This window comes from Mesoplodon mirus, assembly GCF_964341445.2.
Source record: "Mesoplodon mirus genome assembly, chromosome: 5".
In the NCBI taxonomy this organism is placed as follows: Eukaryota; Metazoa; Chordata; class Mammalia; order Artiodactyla; family Ziphiidae; genus Mesoplodon; species Mesoplodon mirus.
This window is the reverse complement of record NC_138980.1, coordinates 146,786,131-146,804,398: the sequence shown is the minus strand read 5'-3', so window position 1 is coordinate 146,804,398 and position 18,268 is coordinate 146,786,131. Positions and strand designations below refer to the sequence as shown.

Genomic DNA, 18,268 nt, shown 5'->3' with positions numbered 1-18,268 from the left:
GCTTCAAATTCTTACTAGACTCTCACAGCTTTTAGGCTAAAATACAACATGGTTAAGTAGGCCTGTGAGGTGCCATCCACCCTGACCCATGTCAGTCTCTCCAGTCTCATCCAGAGCCATTTCACTTATCTCTGTGCTCTAGTCACAGTTTCCTTCTGTCTGTTCCTGAATCACGGCAAGCTTTTTCACACTCAGTGCTTTTTCCCATGCTGTTTACTTCACTATCTTACCTCTATTCATCCTTCAGGTCTCTTCCTAAATATTAATTTTTCTTCTCTCCCTCTCCCACCACTTCCCATATGAATCAAGTCAAAGACTAAAAATCTCTTAGCAGACCTTTACATTTCCCTTCTTAGCACTTCAAAATTTTTATAAATTATTGCTTTCTGTGAACCTTGTTACTGTGTCATGCCCCTCCCTCACCCCTACTGTACTACAAGAATCATCATGAGAGAGGGTACCATATCTGTTTGCTCACTTTGTATGCGTAGCATCCTGTACCAGTCCTGACACATAGTAAACATTCAATAAATACGCATCAAATGGATAAAAAGTGGATTACTTGAGACTCAACTCACATGACATCTTAACTCCAAAGACTATTCGGATCCTACTTCTTTATAAAAGACTGTTGTTTCCAGCAGTTTTATTGATCAGAGTGTCCCTATCTACTTAAAAGGCTGGCATTCTTGTTCTGTTAATATATTTGTGCTAATGATTCTATCAGTAAGCATTTATGAAGTGATCTATTTGCTTTTGGACCCTTACAATCTAGGTTAGGAGTACACCATATTTCATGCACGACTGTGATTTACTTTCTTAAAAGACAATTTCAATGACTACCTCCCATTGCTAAAATTTTGCAAGGTTTATCCTTTTCCCAATGCACAGTCTCATCACTCCAGCATTGAAAACTATTCTTAGGTGGACCATAACCTGAACTAATTTCCCACTTTGCCCAGCAAGGTAGTTTTCACTTCATTCAAACTAAACAATTCAATATTCCCCACACATAGCCACCTCTGGGCCTTTGCACATTTTGTTCCTGTCAGCCAAGAATCTTCTCACAATTAGGGCTCTTTTCTGGGACATTTCTCCAGTGGTGATCATCTCTGCCTGTTGATTTCCTCTACATTCTTCAAGGCCCATTTCCAATGGATCCCAGTGATCTAACTAAACAAATCCAAGTACATGCAGTGATTCTTGTCCATTGTGGGTTCTTGTCAGATTAGTGGATCCCTGGTGACAAGCTTTTGCCCTGTAAAAGTGCTTAATAGTGTATTTATGTCTTATGACATATAAAGGACACAAATACAATACAGCAAAACACTTGAAAAATAACTTCAAGGAGGACATTCAAATGAAAATTCAAACATTTCTAAAAAATTATATCCATACATCAACCAATAAAAAAAACAGTAGAAAATAAAACTCTACTTTAGAGCCATTAGAAACAGGTATCAGATGTGCTGTCAATGATAAATGTAAACTGCAAAGAACTAAAGAAGGATTGGTGAGGACAAATCTTTAGCAACTCATACAGTCCTGAAACCATGAATACCCACAACAAAGAAGCAGGAAATTTCTGCATATACCACTGAGTTTTGGTACGGAAAGTATCACCAAGTGAAAGGGATACCACTGGGATATATTAAAATACAAAGATTGAAAATCATTAGTATAAGAGATTTACAATAGGCAAAATTCTGTTTTTCTCCTTGGTTAAATTAACAGCCTCAAGCTCCCGACATTTACTTGTACCTATCTCTATAACAGTACTTAGTTAATGTACTAACACTTTTCCCAGCTGATCACGTGTATTATTCTGCCAGGAGCCCAATTTGTTAGCAGCTCAAGTGGCCACATGAAGCTAACCCAAGGGTTATGGCACTGCTATTTTTCTATGAGGAAATCTTGCAGATATTCCCAGTCTGAGGGTTGCCCTGGCTTGAGAATGTTTGGCAGTACTACCAGTTTAACATACCAGAGTATGTAAAATTCAGTTCCTGGGAAGCAAAAGTATATAGTATAGCCGAATTGGAGATCTTTCCAATTAATTAAGGAATGATGTGAGAGTTTTGCTGATGGTATACTCATTTGTAAAGGAAGGAAGCAGGCATTTACTAATAATGAAGAAAACCCATGAAACATTTTGCTGAATGTACATTGATTTTAGAGCCACCTCTTTTCACTAAGAATGTGCTCAGTGGGCTTCCCTGGTGGTGCAGTGGTTGAGAGTCCACCTGCCAATGCAGGGGACACGGGTTCGTGCCCCGATCTGGGAAGATCCCACATGCTGCAGAGCGGCTGGGCCCGTGAGCCGTGGCCGCTGAGCCTGCGCGTCCGGAGCCTGTGCTCCGCAACGGGAGAGGCCACAAGAGTGAGAGGCCCGCATACCGCAAAAAAAAAAAAAAAAAAAGAAAAAATACATGGGGGTTTGGCATAGAGGGCAGAGACAAAATGTTCAATGCTCAGGGCACACAAATTACAGCAAAAAACCTTTTCAATTCATTATTTCAATCAACATTTCCAAACTTAGTTGACCAGGAAACAATTATATATGTAATTCAACAATAAACCATATATATACTGTGTAGTATATATGTATACATATGTGTATGTTTATGATTTATTTCTATTATCTGTGGAAGAGGCTTTGAGAAGAGCTGAGATTTAAAAAAAAGGTCTAAAAAGCTGCTAGACTAGGAATTACTCTTCCTTCCTCATGTTCACTGAACTGCTCATCTGAGATATCAGCATATCTGATAGATATTCTGAGGCTCCTCTCTCCTACATTGGTTTACAATTGTAAACGACGATCCAAGGATCAAGACTTCTGGAGGTCTACAGAGGTCAGAGAGTAGAGTGAGAATTTTCCTGACAATGATAGGGAACCGATTTCTTTGAAGAGAATGATTGCTCTTCTCTGAGTCCCTTTCCCAGCCCGCTTTGGGATAGGGGAGGCTATCTTCTAACACTTGACCTGTCGGGGGAGCTTCAAGAAAATCACTTGGGGATTTTTGAAGTAAGTTCGCTAGTTGAGAGACGTGAGTCTGGGGTCTGATCACCTCCGAAAACATGTAAATAGCCTGTGGACACTGGGGCCTGACTCCTGCCAAGGAATTGAAGAAGGCTAGACACAGGCTCCTCAGTGCTTTGGTGGAGGAGGCAGCAGTGCTGAGAGATGGGCTAAGAGAGGGATGCATGAGGGCTTCTCTGTGGACCAGACCTGAGTGATACAGGAGGGCCAGCATTGCATCTTCAGTCCCGTCCAAGAGAGCCCACTGGCAGAGCAAGGAGCCTTCAGCAGAAATAGGCTGCAGATGACTGCCAAATTCTCAGGGCCTCTTCTAGGGAAGTGCAGGAGAGGGACTCAGTGGGGCTCACCTAAAATGCCCAAAGGATCTCTCAAAGAAAGTGCCAGTTTTAATTATCTACCAGACCCACCCAGGGACACTAGTTTAACAGCTCTAGCAGGTGCATTCAGACTGCCTCTTCCCTTCCCTTTCCTCCTCACTGCTATCTTCCACCTTGATGAGAAGACATAACAGCAGCTCCTAGTAGGCTTATAATAGAAGAGAGAAGTGAGCCTACAGAGCCAGCCCAGCTTTCTCACTCCTGGCTCTTCCAGCCCCAGAAAGTCCTGGGTGGGGATGCGGAAAGGTTTAATTTGCCCAGGAAAGATGAACCTCACTAAATAAAAACAGTAACTGGAGATTAAAATAACAAAACAAAACAAAACCACTGTGTTTGGATATTTCAAAGTTGAGCTTGTTCAGTAACCAGTAACAGAAACTATGCAGACTGCTGGTAATCCAGAGCAGAGCATCAGGGAAGGCACATTTTAAGTACTATGCATTTTACACCATAAAGTCTATACCTAAGAGAAGGGGGAAATATAGCTGTCTGAAATGTAAAAGAATACAAAATATGATAGCTCATGAAATGAGCAGCATACAATGTGCTTCAAGTCCAAGTTTAACCTGCAATGTGACAATATAAAGATCATCACACATTTTTTTGGTCAAGAGAGAAAATAATAACAATGAGGATGATCGACTATAACCCTGTCAGATTATCAGCACTGGTATATTGTGTAGATTAGGATCTCATAATCAGAGGACCTTATTCTACTTCTCGGCATGATAGAACTGCTTAAACTTGGGGGATCCAGACTGAAGAGATGTTCCCTGGGAAGGAAGAATTAAATGACTCCGAGATTCCAAACTAAAACAGTGGGCTAGGTGACTTGTAGCAGACTAGACTTAAAAATATGTTCACCTGAGACCAAGAATATGGTAAGTGATGGAGAGGAATGAATTCTGGAGCCAGATTAGGTGGTTGAAGACCAACACATTGTGAAAGGCTACTATAATAGCTATTGGTTACAGCTCGCTTCTTTTGCATCAAAACTATGTTACTGGATACATGGTAGTGAAAGTAGTATCACTATTAATTTTGCAGACATCCATGGCAGATGGTTCCAATACCTAAAGACAAATACTAACTACAAAAATAATCAGTTCCTCAAAAAGTTAAACCTAGAATTATTATATGACCCAGTAATTCCACTCCTAGGTATACACCTAAAGGAATGAAAATAGGTACTCAAATAAATACTTGTACACGAATGTTAACAGTAGGACTATTCACAGTAGCCAAAGGTAGAAACAACTCAAAATCCATCAACTTATAAATGGACAAACAAAACATTGATTAACCAATTAATGGAACATTAATCAGCTGTAAAAAGGAATGAAGCACTGATACATGATACAAACTGGATGAGCCTCAAAAATATTTTAAAAGGTCACATATTATATGATTGTATTTATATGAAATATACAGAATAGGGAAATCAATAGAAAGAAAGCAGACTAGTAGTTGCCTTGGGATGGGGGAGGGGAAAATGGGGAGTGACTGCTTAATGCTTAAAGGATGAAAGTGTCTTACAACTAGATAGTGGTGCTGGTTGCGCAACATTATGAATGGACTGAACGCCATTGAACTGTACACTTTAAAACAGTTACTGGTGAATTCTGTATTATGAGTATTTTACCTAAAAAAAAAACCCAAAGTGGCCAAATCACAAAGGAAGCTGCAAGGCGATCATACATTATGCACAACAATTCTATAAGACTGAATTGAAAATAAGACATTTATTGTTCATAAAAGTATAAATTTTAAAAAGTAACACAATGTCGTTAAGACCTAAATTATGCTGAGTAGAAAATGGGAACGGTATTCTAGAACCAAACTTCTTGACAGATCTTGGTTTGGAGACCAAAAAAATTATATTTCTTTAATCAGCTATTCCTGACTAAATTGCTTCAAATGTCAGAAAGTAACAAAAAGTTACCCCAGTATCCTTGCCTTCTATTAAGCACTTGTAAGATCAAGAATTTGATGACTTGAATTATGAAAAACATCATAACATATTTGCATGTAAATGTTTACAACTACATAGTTGAATAAATTGGGTTGCCAAGTTAAATGTGGCTTATAGAGCAGGTCTAAAAACATTAAAATGGTGTATTGACTTAATAGGCAATACAATGCTAATCAACTCAATCCTAGAAATTAAAGATTTGGTTTTTGTTTGTTTGTTTGTTTGTTTTTTGCATTACATGGGCTTCTCACTGTTGCGGCCTCTCCCGTTGCGGAGCACAGGCTCTGGACGCGCAGGCTCAGCGGCCATGGCTCACGGGCCCAGCTGCTCCACGGCATGTGGGATCTTCCCAGACCGGGGCACAAACCCGTGTCCCCTGCATCTGCAGGCAGACTCTCAACCATTGCACCACCAGGGAAGTCCAAGATTTGTTTATTTTTAAGAAAATATGTAGCAATGATGTAGGCAAAAAGGAAGTGGGAAAGAGCATTTTTATGAAAAGCAATACCCACTGAAAGGGAAAAAGAAATAGTGTAACAGAAACATATATGTAGTCTTATCTCAAATCCCCATAAATTTAGCTCAAATTCTATTGAGCATATAAGTTTTACTCAAAATCACCATTGTATGAAGTTTCTTTCCCCTTACTGTGTGCTTTGTTCTTTGCAGTTTAATTGGAGGCTTTATTTTAAAATGAACCTTGAAGCTATTTTGGTGGTTCATCTTTTCATTACTTCAGTAATAAAACATCAGCTTGTTCACTGTAATAGTTGGTGGCAGTGTAATTAAATTCAAGGGAAATAAAGTATCTAGGTTCCCTTTTTTCCTAATGTGTGACTAAAGTGTTGAAAACTTCTGTAAATAAAGCCACAAATGAAAGATCTTTGGCTGTTTTGTGAGTAATTGTGAGTCTAAGCTGTTATCACTCACCAAGAGACATATTCTAGAACTATTTTAACCATTACTTTCAGATATGTTCTTTGGCAAGGTGCATATTATATATTCTGTCATGTTCAACAGAACTCCCACATTAGAAAGTCTTCCTTCAGTTATAAAACATTCTTATCTGTCAGAAAGTTACTGATATTTGGTGAAGAATATAAGTACTGGCTGATTACCCAAGGTCTAGTCCCAACCAAAGTAATTCAGCATATTAAAAAAATCCGATGAATAAATCAGTGAACAAATTTACTTTTTGTCTCTCTTTTGAGAAAAGTTTAGAGCACCAATCATTTTAATTAACATATTGTGCATGTGAATGTATGATAGCAGCTGTTAATAATGCATTTTAAAGAGGGTGTGTGGTGACTTATCTAGCTACAAGGGCAACGTATGTCCAGCTATGCATATGGACTTAATATAAATTATGATTGTAACATGCAGAGAGGCACAGAGAGACGTGCAATGGCTGCCTGTCTGCATTTAATCAGCTAACAACATATTTTTCTAACTGTATAAGAGAAGTCTTTATATTATCTTAACTGTTGAAAAATTATAGAACATGAACCATGATAACACCTTAAATTAGCTTCATACATTTTGAAACAGGTAACTATCTTTTTCTGTGAATGAAAATTCAGATTTTTTAAAAAATATGTATTATTGGGCTTCCCTGGTGGCGCAGTGGTTGAGAGTCCACATGCCGATGCAGGGGACACGGGTTCGTGCCCCGGTCTGGGAAGATCCCACATGCAAGCTAGGCCCGTGAGCCATGGCCACTGAGCCTGCGCGTCTGGAGCCTGTGCTCTGCAATGGCAGAGGCCACAGCAGTGAGAGGCCCGCGTACCGCAAAAAAAAAAAAAAATATATATATATATATATATATATATATAATTTAAGAGAGAAATTGGAAACAAATGCTACGAGGACCACCTTGAAGAAACTTCAAAATATGGAAACATATTGTTTTCCTCCTTTAAACATTTTATCTCATTGTAGTTTTGATAGAGGGCATAGTTTAGTTATCCGAACACAATTAAGTTTACAAACTAGCTGATTGAACATATTAGAGATACAACAAATTACCTTCTCTTGATATTGCCGCCTTGAAGAATCCAAAGACTGGATTAGAGCTGTGGCGTGGCCAACAAACATGGCGTAGCAGGTGGCTCCCACGATCATGCTCAGCATGGTGATCCAGAGGTCAGACATGCTCACTGGAGCCTGGGCTCCGTACCCGATGCACAGCATGTGACTCATCGCTTTGAAGAGTGCGTATGAATACTGCTTTCCCCAAGAGTCATTCTGCAACAGAAGAGAAAAGAGGAAGTAGACCGAACCATTAGGACAGCAGAAGAAAAACCATGAAAAAGTATGACCCGTACACAGAAGCATTATAACATTCTTGTAATGGAGCATTTACACAGGTACTTCTCCCCAGTAGCTAATCAAATGACGATGTTTTTCAACGCTTGCCCAGCAAAATGAAATAGAAATAGTCTACTGTTATAATACACAATCCTAGTCAGTTTTTGATGTGTTATTTTAAAAACTAAACGTTCCTTTTGGGATAATGAATGAACGCTGATTAGCTCATTTTAAAGTTTCCAGGAAATCTGGTCATTCTCTAGCAATATATTTGCAAGCTGCGAAATGCTGCAGATAGATGTGAAGCATATAGGCCTAAGTATAGGAATTTTTATCAAAACCATGATGTTAGATTTTGAAAGTCCAAATTGCATACCTGTGTATTCCCTAGTCCTATATGTCTTAAATGGAAAATAAACATAATTTGGAAATACAGATCTGATAAATGAAAAGACTTCCTTGAAGCCTTCTCTGAGTAATATTAGTAATGTTTATTGAAATTCAAATGTCAGGGGTGTTGATGGATGAATCTTGTTGGCTTTCTATAAAATAATAAAATAAAATAGAATAAAATAAGCAATATAATATCTTGGCAGACACTGAAAAAAAAAACCTGACTTCAGAGATTAGTTATTAGATGCAATTTCTGATGTCATTTCAAAACTTTATTTTAAGCTCAATTCTATAAAAATAAGCTGTTCAATATGTTTTATATAGTGTCTGATAAAATTTAAAGGACTTTTTTGATCAATTTGTCTCAAACTCCCTAGTCCAGGATGTACATAATTTATAAGACTCAGTGCAAAATAAAAATCTGAAGCCCTTTAGTGCAAAATGTAGGGAAAAAGGATACTGTTAAAGATAATAATATATAAAGACTTTTTCTTAAAATATTTTCTTACTTATAAAACTTAGGAAAATAGTGCTAGTTGAGTAACAACACAAATTCACACATTTCAAAAAATGAAATTTTGCTGTCATAATTATATAAAATACAAGTAATACTACTATACTACTGTGACATCTTGATTGATCATACAATTTTTCTGGCTTAATTTTCTGACAAATTCATTCCTTAGGTCATCAAAACTCATACAATTAATAATTTCATCTTCAGTGATAAAATTGAAAGTGACATGTTGCTTTTGGCTAATGCAAGATCACAAATAATTTCTGATACATTTTTAATTTTGAGGAAGATCTTTCTGTTGATGCAACTGTTACTGGAACTATTAAGAGTATTTTATAGCCTGGGACAACATTAGGATAAATTTTTGATAAATTATTTTAATATATAAATTTTAGTACATCTGGAGCTGATAATTCTCATGGAATAATTTTTAATTATTAAAATTTTTAATTATTTAATTCATATAAATCACATTCACAAAACTGACTGTGATTTTTTAAATTACAGTTTTTATTTTAAAATAACTATAGATTAACATGGAAATTGTAAGAAATAATAGAGAAATATCTCACGTACCCTTCATCAGTTTCCCTGAATGGTGACATCTTGCAAACTATAGTGCAATGTTACAACATGGATACAATCCACTGATGTCATTCATATTTCATGAAATGTGTACTCATTTGTGTATTTAGTTTTATGCAATTTTATTACGTGTAGTTTCCTGTATTCATCATCACCGTCAAGATACAGAACAATTCCATCACAACAAAGAACCTTTACACTGCTTTTATACTGAATTGAATGTTAAATGTAAATGTATGCAATGATATTTTAATATTTCCTCTGACATTTCCTATAACTTGCCCAGGTTGCACAAGAAACCAAAAGTAGTTTCATGATTTTTATATCATCCATAATGCCTGTTTATGTATTCTATTCCTGTATTTTCAATTACAAGGAAAATTTAATTTAAAAATTGTCTTCCTTGTTAATAACTGGCTTATTTAAAATTTCATATGAAAATAGTGTTATTTTCCATTATATGTGATGATCTGTAAATTTAATCTGTATTTCTAGGCTTGTGTATATTTGCTTTGCAATGTTGCAGGATTTTTCAGATCTGGACATTTCAAACTCAAGAATTCTAATAACTCCCTGATAACCTTTATTTCAATGGTCATGTGAACTCCTTTATTTTGTAATAATTTATTGATAAAGTTTATTGCTTGAGCTCCACAGGTTCTGTCTTGGAACTTAGGCAAGAGATTTAATATTTGTGTAGATTCTTTGGAGATGGGCTCCTGGGACTGATAGGCAGGTGGCCCTTACTGTGCTCCTATCCTTGCTGGCATGTGAAGCCACTCTTATGTCACACTGCTGCTGTCTTTGCCACTGCTAACCTGAGCCCAGTTCCGGCTTGGCCACACTGGGGACATATAGCATCCCAGACTGCTGAGGCCTGCATATGTGTGCCTTGCTGCCTGGCCCATTGCTTGGCTTCTGTGCTTCCTGCTGTGCCCTCAGGCCTGGACCTGTGTATGCACAGCTGCCACCTTGCAGCTCCGATGCTCATATTCATGCTTTGTTGTCCCAGTGGACTTCACATACAAAACATAAATTCAAAGATAACATTATTATGAATTTCAAGATGGCTGTAGCAGAGCTTTAATCCAAGCACAGGGTCCTTCCCAAAGTAGGTCCCTTTGCAACAGCCAGGTCATACACCATATACCCATGAAGCCATCCCTGCCTCTGTCAAATTAACTCTTAAATTATCATAAATTTAAGAAATATATTGAACTTATATGGATATTTTTGTTCATTGTTTTAATAGGGCTTTCTAAAATCAAATTTATAGATTAAAATAGAACATGATAAGGTTTAAAAACCCAACCTCATAAACTTTGGAACAGCATATGGCTGCTGACAAATGAAAACTAACTAGTCTCTTTTAGTTGAAAGAGTTAAGGTTCTTAAAGTGAATTTTTATTTATTTTTTTATATAATAAAGGCATGCTGCCACAGTAAACTATCCAGAGAGAGAGAACTATAAAGTAAAATTTAATTTTAAAGAAAGAAAATTATTTGTATATTATATTATACAAGGCAAATTGTATAATGAACGCATGCACAGTTTTAATTTTGGGGAATAAACAGAGTTTATATATATATATATATATATATATATATATATATATATATATATATATATATAATTACTCTCAGGAATACACTTAAAGTTCCCCAAATTCTAGATGTTCCATGAACAAGAAGTGGAATACTTAATTAAAAAGCAATGTGTTCTATAAAAATTTGGAATGTATATGTTATTTAAAATGATATTTAATTCTTGAAATCCAACTCAATAACATACTGATAATACTAAAATTGGATTCATTACAAACCATACTATAAAATGAACAAAAAACCTTTTATCCCTATGATCCATTCAAAGAATGGATAGAAAGAAAACAAGCTTGGTTAATTTCTTTCTGGCTTTAAATCTCTTTGGGGCTCCTAGAGAACTCCAGGTATTCACATGTCATGGTGACTTCTATCCCATATATGATGATCTTCTCACGTGCCTGCATTTCCTCATAGATTAGGGCACAGCCATGACACATTGATCATGTTCTAGAGTCTAAACTACATGATTCAGTGGAGACACTCAACACTTTTATTATTGTCAAAAGAAAGTGAATAAGTAAATTTTGATTATGATGTTAAATCTAATGCAAGATTTCCTTCCTTTATACAGGGGTATAGAAAAAGCATGTTGTTCATGTTGATGAAATTAGATATAATGCAAATCATTCAAAAGTCCACTGGGATGCCCAGTGGAGATTGCACTTTAATTCTGTTCATATTGTTTAGTTTTGAGGGGAAGCAGCATGTGGAGCTGGAGTATTATTTCACAAAATAATGCAGTTAGATAGCAGCCAAACTATTTTAAATAAGAATGTGTATTTATGTTCATTTTCATTTATCTCCTTAAGCACACACAGCAGGCATACTCTCTTAAATGAGTTAAAATAAATTTATATCAGGGCTTCCCTGGTGGCGCAGTGGTTGAGAGTCCGCCTGCTGATGCAGGGGACGCGGGTTCGTGCCCCGGTCCGGGAGGATCCCACATGCCGCGGAGCGGCTGGGCCCGTGAGCCATGGCCGCTGAGCCTGCGCGTCCGGAGCCTGTGCTCCGCAACGGGAGACGCCACAACAGTGAGAGGCCCGCGTACCGCAAAAAAAAAAAAAAAAAAAAAAAAATTTATATCATACATGCTTCATGATCCTTTCAAATCATGGAAAACTTTTCTACTCGTTTTATCCATATTTCTCTCCCTTTCTCTCCACCTAAAAATCAGTATAGATTTCTCTGTACCTTTTCCCATGCTGATATAATTACATGCACACACACACACATTCTGAGATTCTGGGTTTTTTCCCTATAAAAATGGATTATATCATATATTTTTGTTCTTCACATTGCTTTTATCACAGAAATATCCCTCCAAAAATCTAGTCTTCATATAACTTGTTGATGCCATAGTTAATTCATCCATTTGCCTATTGTTTTCTAGTTTTTTTCCACTACAAACTATTCTGTAGTAAACAACCTAATACATATAACCCTTACATCTATCAATCAGATTCCCAGGAAAATGATTATTGGGTCAGAAGGTAAAGTTTTCAATTTGATTTTAAAATATATTACCAGACTTTTTCAAAAGACTGTAACTTTTCCAAAAACAGGAAAAGATATACTGCATCACTTTCTATAGTGAGAAATAGTTACCCATTGTTACTCTTATTTGCATTTCCCTGACTAGGGAATTTGAGAAGATGTTCATATACTTATTAACCAACTAGACCTCATTTCTGATGAAATTCTTATTTCTCCTTGTTATTTTGTAATACTGTAATACTTTGAAGACTTGATATCCATTCTTTAACTATGTGATTTAAATATTTATGACTTATTTACTCTTTGCTATACAAACATGTCATTTTATGTAGTAAAATAAATTGCAATTTCCTTGACAGCTACTGGATTTCCTGTATTGTTTTAAAAAACTCCCTAAATCTGAGATTATTCATATGTCCTAAATGTTTTTCTTGAAATTGTTATTTTTATATTTACTTATAGTTACATCTTTTACTTAAGTGATTTCCATTGGTATATGGAATGAAGTTCACAGTTTCTTTCATTCTAAAAGGATTCTCTCTTGAGACAGCACACTAATGAACAACCTGATCTCCATGGACAGAAAAATGCCTCCTTTGTTATGTATTGTCTACGTATATCATTGGTATTTGTTTCTGGGCTCAATATTTTTCTCCATTGACCTGTTAGACTATTTCTATGCTGATACCATATGGTTTTAAATTACAGTGACTATATATATGTATACACACACACACACACACACACACATATACGCATATATATATCAAATACCCCTCTCAATTCCAACAGGGGTTTAAACTAAGTTACTATGTGAAGAAATTTGAGCAAGACCATGTTTTAAGCAGGAGAAAATCTGGAAAGATGATGCTGGATGTGTGACAGGTTACTTGGGAGAAAACTCTGGTTGAGGACAGTCATCAAACACAGAAAATTCATCGTCTAACTATGTATCTATCTATCTATCTATCTATCTATCTATCTATCATCTATTGGAAGAGTTTTTCATGGATCAGCCAGTCTAAATTATAGCGACAATATGTAAGAGAATAAGGAATACACTAGGAAACCCTGTGATGGCCAGATCTGAGGGGTTGAGAACATTTTTTTCAGTATGATATGAGAAGCCTCTGAATTTTTCAACAGGGCATGATATGATTTGAACTATACTTTAGGAAGACTTATCAGGAAGCATTGATGCACAGTGGTTCTCCACTGAGGATAATTTTGCTGCCCAGGGGACATGTGGCAATACAGAGAGACATTTCTGGTTTTTACAACTAGGGGAGGAACTATAAACATGTAGTGGGTAGATGCTAGTGAAGCTGCTAAATGTCCTACAATTCACAGCAAAGTTCTCCCACAGCAAAGAATTATCTGGCCCAAAATGCCAACAGTGGTGAGGTTGAGAAATCCTAGTGTGGACGGTAGACTTAACAATAGATACAGAAGTCAGTTTAAAAGCTATTACAAGTTTAAGGGAGGTGAAATGAGAGCTAAAATAGCATAAAATTATAAAGTATAAAACAACAACAAGAGATAATCTTGAGGAGGTAAGACCTATAGAATTTAGTATATCAGGTTTTTGTGAAATGGTAAAAGAAAGAGGATAGTACAATACCTTAGGGGGTTATGAAAAAAATAGAAAGATTCATGCAATACAGGCTTTTCCTATGGGGGAGAGTGATTAGGTAGAGGGATCTTTTCTGTTATCTCATGAGACCAGTATCATTCTCTTCAGATGCTGAATTTCCTCTACATTGTGTGTACAAGAGCCAACCCAGCCCTCACAGTGGTATGTGAGTATTTAGGTGGCAACCATGATTATGAGGCTGTCGTTGAAAGGATCCCAAGTGGAGGAATGGTATTTTATACCATTACCTCCATCGTCTTTTATCCCCTCCTACTCTCCCCACCATCCCCACCCACCATTACAGTCCTAGCAACAAAAGATGTGAGCGGGAAATTTAGACTGACCGTGATAAAAACACACATACAGCGTATTCTTGAAAAACAGAATGACAAAAACAACATGCATGACTCTAAATTGTTCAAAGCACCAATTATTATATTAAGCCAGAATAGTCTTATCATCACACAATTCTTATCATCACTTGATAAATGTTGACATTGAGGCAGAGAACACAGTGACTTGCCCAGGGTTACAGGTTTGTAAGTGGAATATTCAGTTTTTTTTTTTAACCCAGGCAGTCGGGCTCTAGAGACCATATTATTAACCACTGTATGATACTTATCTCAACTTTACAAACCTATTATATTTATAATTTCAGGCAAAATATTGAGGGTGAAAGACTAACTGACCAGCCCAAATTTCACATTTCAACCTTATTTAACATAGTAAATTAAAATAAGGCAAAGAGCAGACATAAAGAAAGGAAAGATAGACTCTTAGAGGGTTTTGTGAAAAATCCAGGAAGGTTTCTATTCCCAATATGTCCTATTTATTTTATTATGTAGCTGTTCTCTTTTCATCTTTTAAAAATGATCCTATCATATTTTAGTGTATATCAATAATACCATGAATAGGAGACTGTATACTAATAGTGCTTTACAATCCAAATATTACCAACTTACATATAATTTGAATCCTATTGAAAGTAAACAAATAAAGTACCTGTGAGCTCTGATTTAATTAGGGCTTATCTTGTTTTTATTTTAGGTAATGATTTACCAACAAATTGCTCCTTATAGATTAATATTTTATTATTCAGAATGTTCACTCATTTAATTCATCACTTCGCTGAGGCATCATTGAAATTGATTATTTTTTTTTTTTTGAGGAAAACGTACTGAGCCAAGTTAAATGAAAATATATATATAAGATCACTTGATTATTCCATCAGGGAACTTTCACATAGAAAAATTATATTTTGAGCTTTCCCTGGGTTTACTTAAAATCCTTTCTAGGCATTTATTTTGACACCCTGATTTGTAGTGCTACTAAATTTGGGACAGGGTTAAGGGCTATGGCAAAAGAAAAGAAAAGAAAAGTTTCTTCTAGAGTGTCCTAGATCTCCTGACATAGGACATTCAAAGTCAAACTAAGCCGCTTAGTAACCCACCATGGCAACAAAAGTTGTCCAGTTCATCATCTATCACATGAACTAAAATTCTGTTAAGTTAGGAGGCCAAAATATTCCATTGTTGAATACCCGAGATAACTCTTCATCTCTTGAAAGCAAATATGAATATGTTAAGCAGGTAAAATCTTAACAAAATCTGACACATCGAATTTAGAGACTCAAAAAATCCCACATCAATTGCTAAATTATTAAAAATCAGAGAGATAACGAAGTCATGGAACTAGAAATCCAGGTGGAGAATGAGCTTGGCTGTGCTAAGTTACCAAATTTCCATCAGTATGTTCAATTTACTTCTTCAGTCACTGAATACACTTACTACTTATATCAACTAGAGCAATGCCAATCAGACTGAAAGTTACATTAAAGAGTCCTCAAGACAAGGAATACAGCACAACATAATCTGCCTGAAGTCATAAGAAGTGTCAGTAAAACGGGTCGCCAATTCCAAAGTTACTGTGTTCACTTGAATATGCCATGATTTTATTTTATCTGTATATAAAAGAACAGAATCAGGGCAGTAAACAGTTGTTCTCCATCAATTTCACAGTGCTGAAGAATGATAACCATCAACAGACTTTGGGAGCAAACTTTATACTGATTAGTAATTGAAATAGAATTATCCCAGTTTTTTAAGTACGAATTAAAATATTTTTGTTCCTTGAAATACATCCCCTAGAATTATTGGATTCATATATTTATTACAAACCGAAACATTTAAACAACATTCTTGAAGAGGTCCCTATCTTAATTGAATGAAACATAGTAACTTTTTGTTACAGATCATATTAAGTGATAATGTCACTAGGAAGACAAGTAGGAATCAACTCAATGAGCGCATGCTAAATGAATTATTCAGTAGGAATATTGTGCATGCCATTTCTAAGGAGACTTGTGGTAAAGACTGCCAGCAATGTTGGGTGTAAGGTCAAAATGGAGAGAGCCTAAAGAAATAACATGTCTTAAAAAATGTATATATATATAATATATATATATAATATATATATAATATATATATATTATATATTATATATATATAATATATATATATAATGCAGCATTTCCCATATAGCATAGTGCTGTGCAAAGCGAATATTAACTCTCAAGTGCACAAGAAGAAAGAGACCCTACCAACACCGTCTTATACTGATTCCGTGACTTATCAACCTTGTTACGTAACATTAGCACTATATTTTTAAACGTATTAGGAAGCAGTGAGTTATTTCTCTTCCATTCACATGATAGAAGCTCTTGAATTCTTGGGATATATATTTGTATTCTTGATAGCAATATCTCCAACTAATTTAAAAGCCATGATTTTTGGCAATGACATGGTTACATGTATTTTTTCAGTGGGAGAAATTTATTTTTCTTATTTGTAGTGTTATGATCTGCTTACAAACATTTCCACCTCTGACATCAATGCTTTTGCATTATAGGAGGGTTTAACAGTTTTTAGCAATAAAATATAAAGCTACTGAATAATAAATTGCTGATACTGCAAAAAGAATGATGTGCTAAGTCATTTTAAGAGCTTGTTCTAGACATGTTCCCTGGTCAATTAATCCTCTGAGTTCTAAGTGTGCTCTCTCCTGTTTCAATAATGGTGATAAAATACAAAATTTGCACTAAGTAGATTTATAAATTAAAATTTAATGATACTTGAGATCATGGATATTTTCCCTCACATTTCTTTTAATGTTGGTGCATTATTTTAAAATAAAAATTAAACAAATCAATAAATTATTTTTAAATGTGGAGTTTCTATTAACTCAAACTTTTGTGCTAAGTGTTCCTTAATACTTATAGAAAGGTCCTAAATCAGGCATAATTTCAAGATTTTAAGTGTGATTTTTCGATTATAATTAGCATTTCAAGAAAAATATTTTCATGCGATACCTCTTTGCTTGTTTGTACAAGTTAATATAAGGAATTGTATTTTACCTATTTTCCTATGTATAAATATTGGTAAATATATTATATATGCATAAATATAAGGGAACAATGAAAGATAGCGATGCTAAGCACTTAATTCCTTGCAAAGTACTATTGCATCATCTCATTTCTCCTTACAACATTCTTGAAACCTGATGTTGTTATTACAGGGAGGGAATGCAAAGCTTGGAAAAATTAAGAAACTTGCTCAAAGTCACACACCTGTACGTGGCAGAGCTGGAATGCAATCACAGGTCTGTCTGAACCACAGTATAATCCTCTCTATTTCAAAGATCATAGCCATGTATTTCATAACCATTTATATGAGTAACAGTCATGATAATTATAATGCAGGATCTTCAGGCATTTTAAGAACATATCCATAGTACAGAAATTCTTTAAGTATGTACATATTTTCATTGCAACCAGTGAAAGGAAACCTCTACTACACTAAGGGAATTTAGAGGAAAAATTATCTCAGGTTTTCATCAGAGAAGACCTCTGAGGGAAAATTCCCTGGACTGTCTGAGGTCAATAAAGATGGCTTGGTCATATGGTTGTATTTCACTTTTATTTTTTCCTATTGGCCAAGAACTCTCAAAGGGCTCTCCTCCTTTCCTCCTATCCCCACAGCCAGGAATGGAGCAAACTATCCTGGTATCTAATAGGAAGGAGTCTTCTGGAAGGAAATCCTTATCTGAGACTTAATCCTCCAGAGAACTGGAGGTGCAGGTGACACCAGGAGGCAAGTTCAATGTGAAGCACTAACTGATGCTATGAGCTGTCATTCAACACCTGGCTGAAGTAAAATATGCAATTGATGCATATGCATATTTTCTAAGTGCTATTGTTTAATATGCACTTTAAATTAGTTGTATGGGTTGTATCAAAGCAGCTCTGCCCTGATTATCTTCAAATTAGTAGAACATCTCTTTTGATGGC

At 35.7% G+C, this 18,268-nt stretch overlaps 1 protein-coding gene across 1 annotated transcript in view; it reads right to left on the bottom strand.

Moving 5' to 3' along the window:
* Window positions 1-18,268, bottom strand: part of HCN1 (hyperpolarization activated cyclic nucleotide gated potassium channel 1) — a gene marked incomplete at both ends in the record, with an annotated part of 391,087 nt that overhangs the window by 110,918 nt on the left and 261,901 nt on the right. Inside the window, one exon of the mRNA XM_082623177.1 lies at window positions 7,415-7,633. Within this exon, the coding sequence (XP_082479303.1) occupies window positions 7,415-7,633 (219 nt within the window). The remainder of the gene's footprint in view (window positions 1-7,414; window positions 7,634-18,268) is intronic.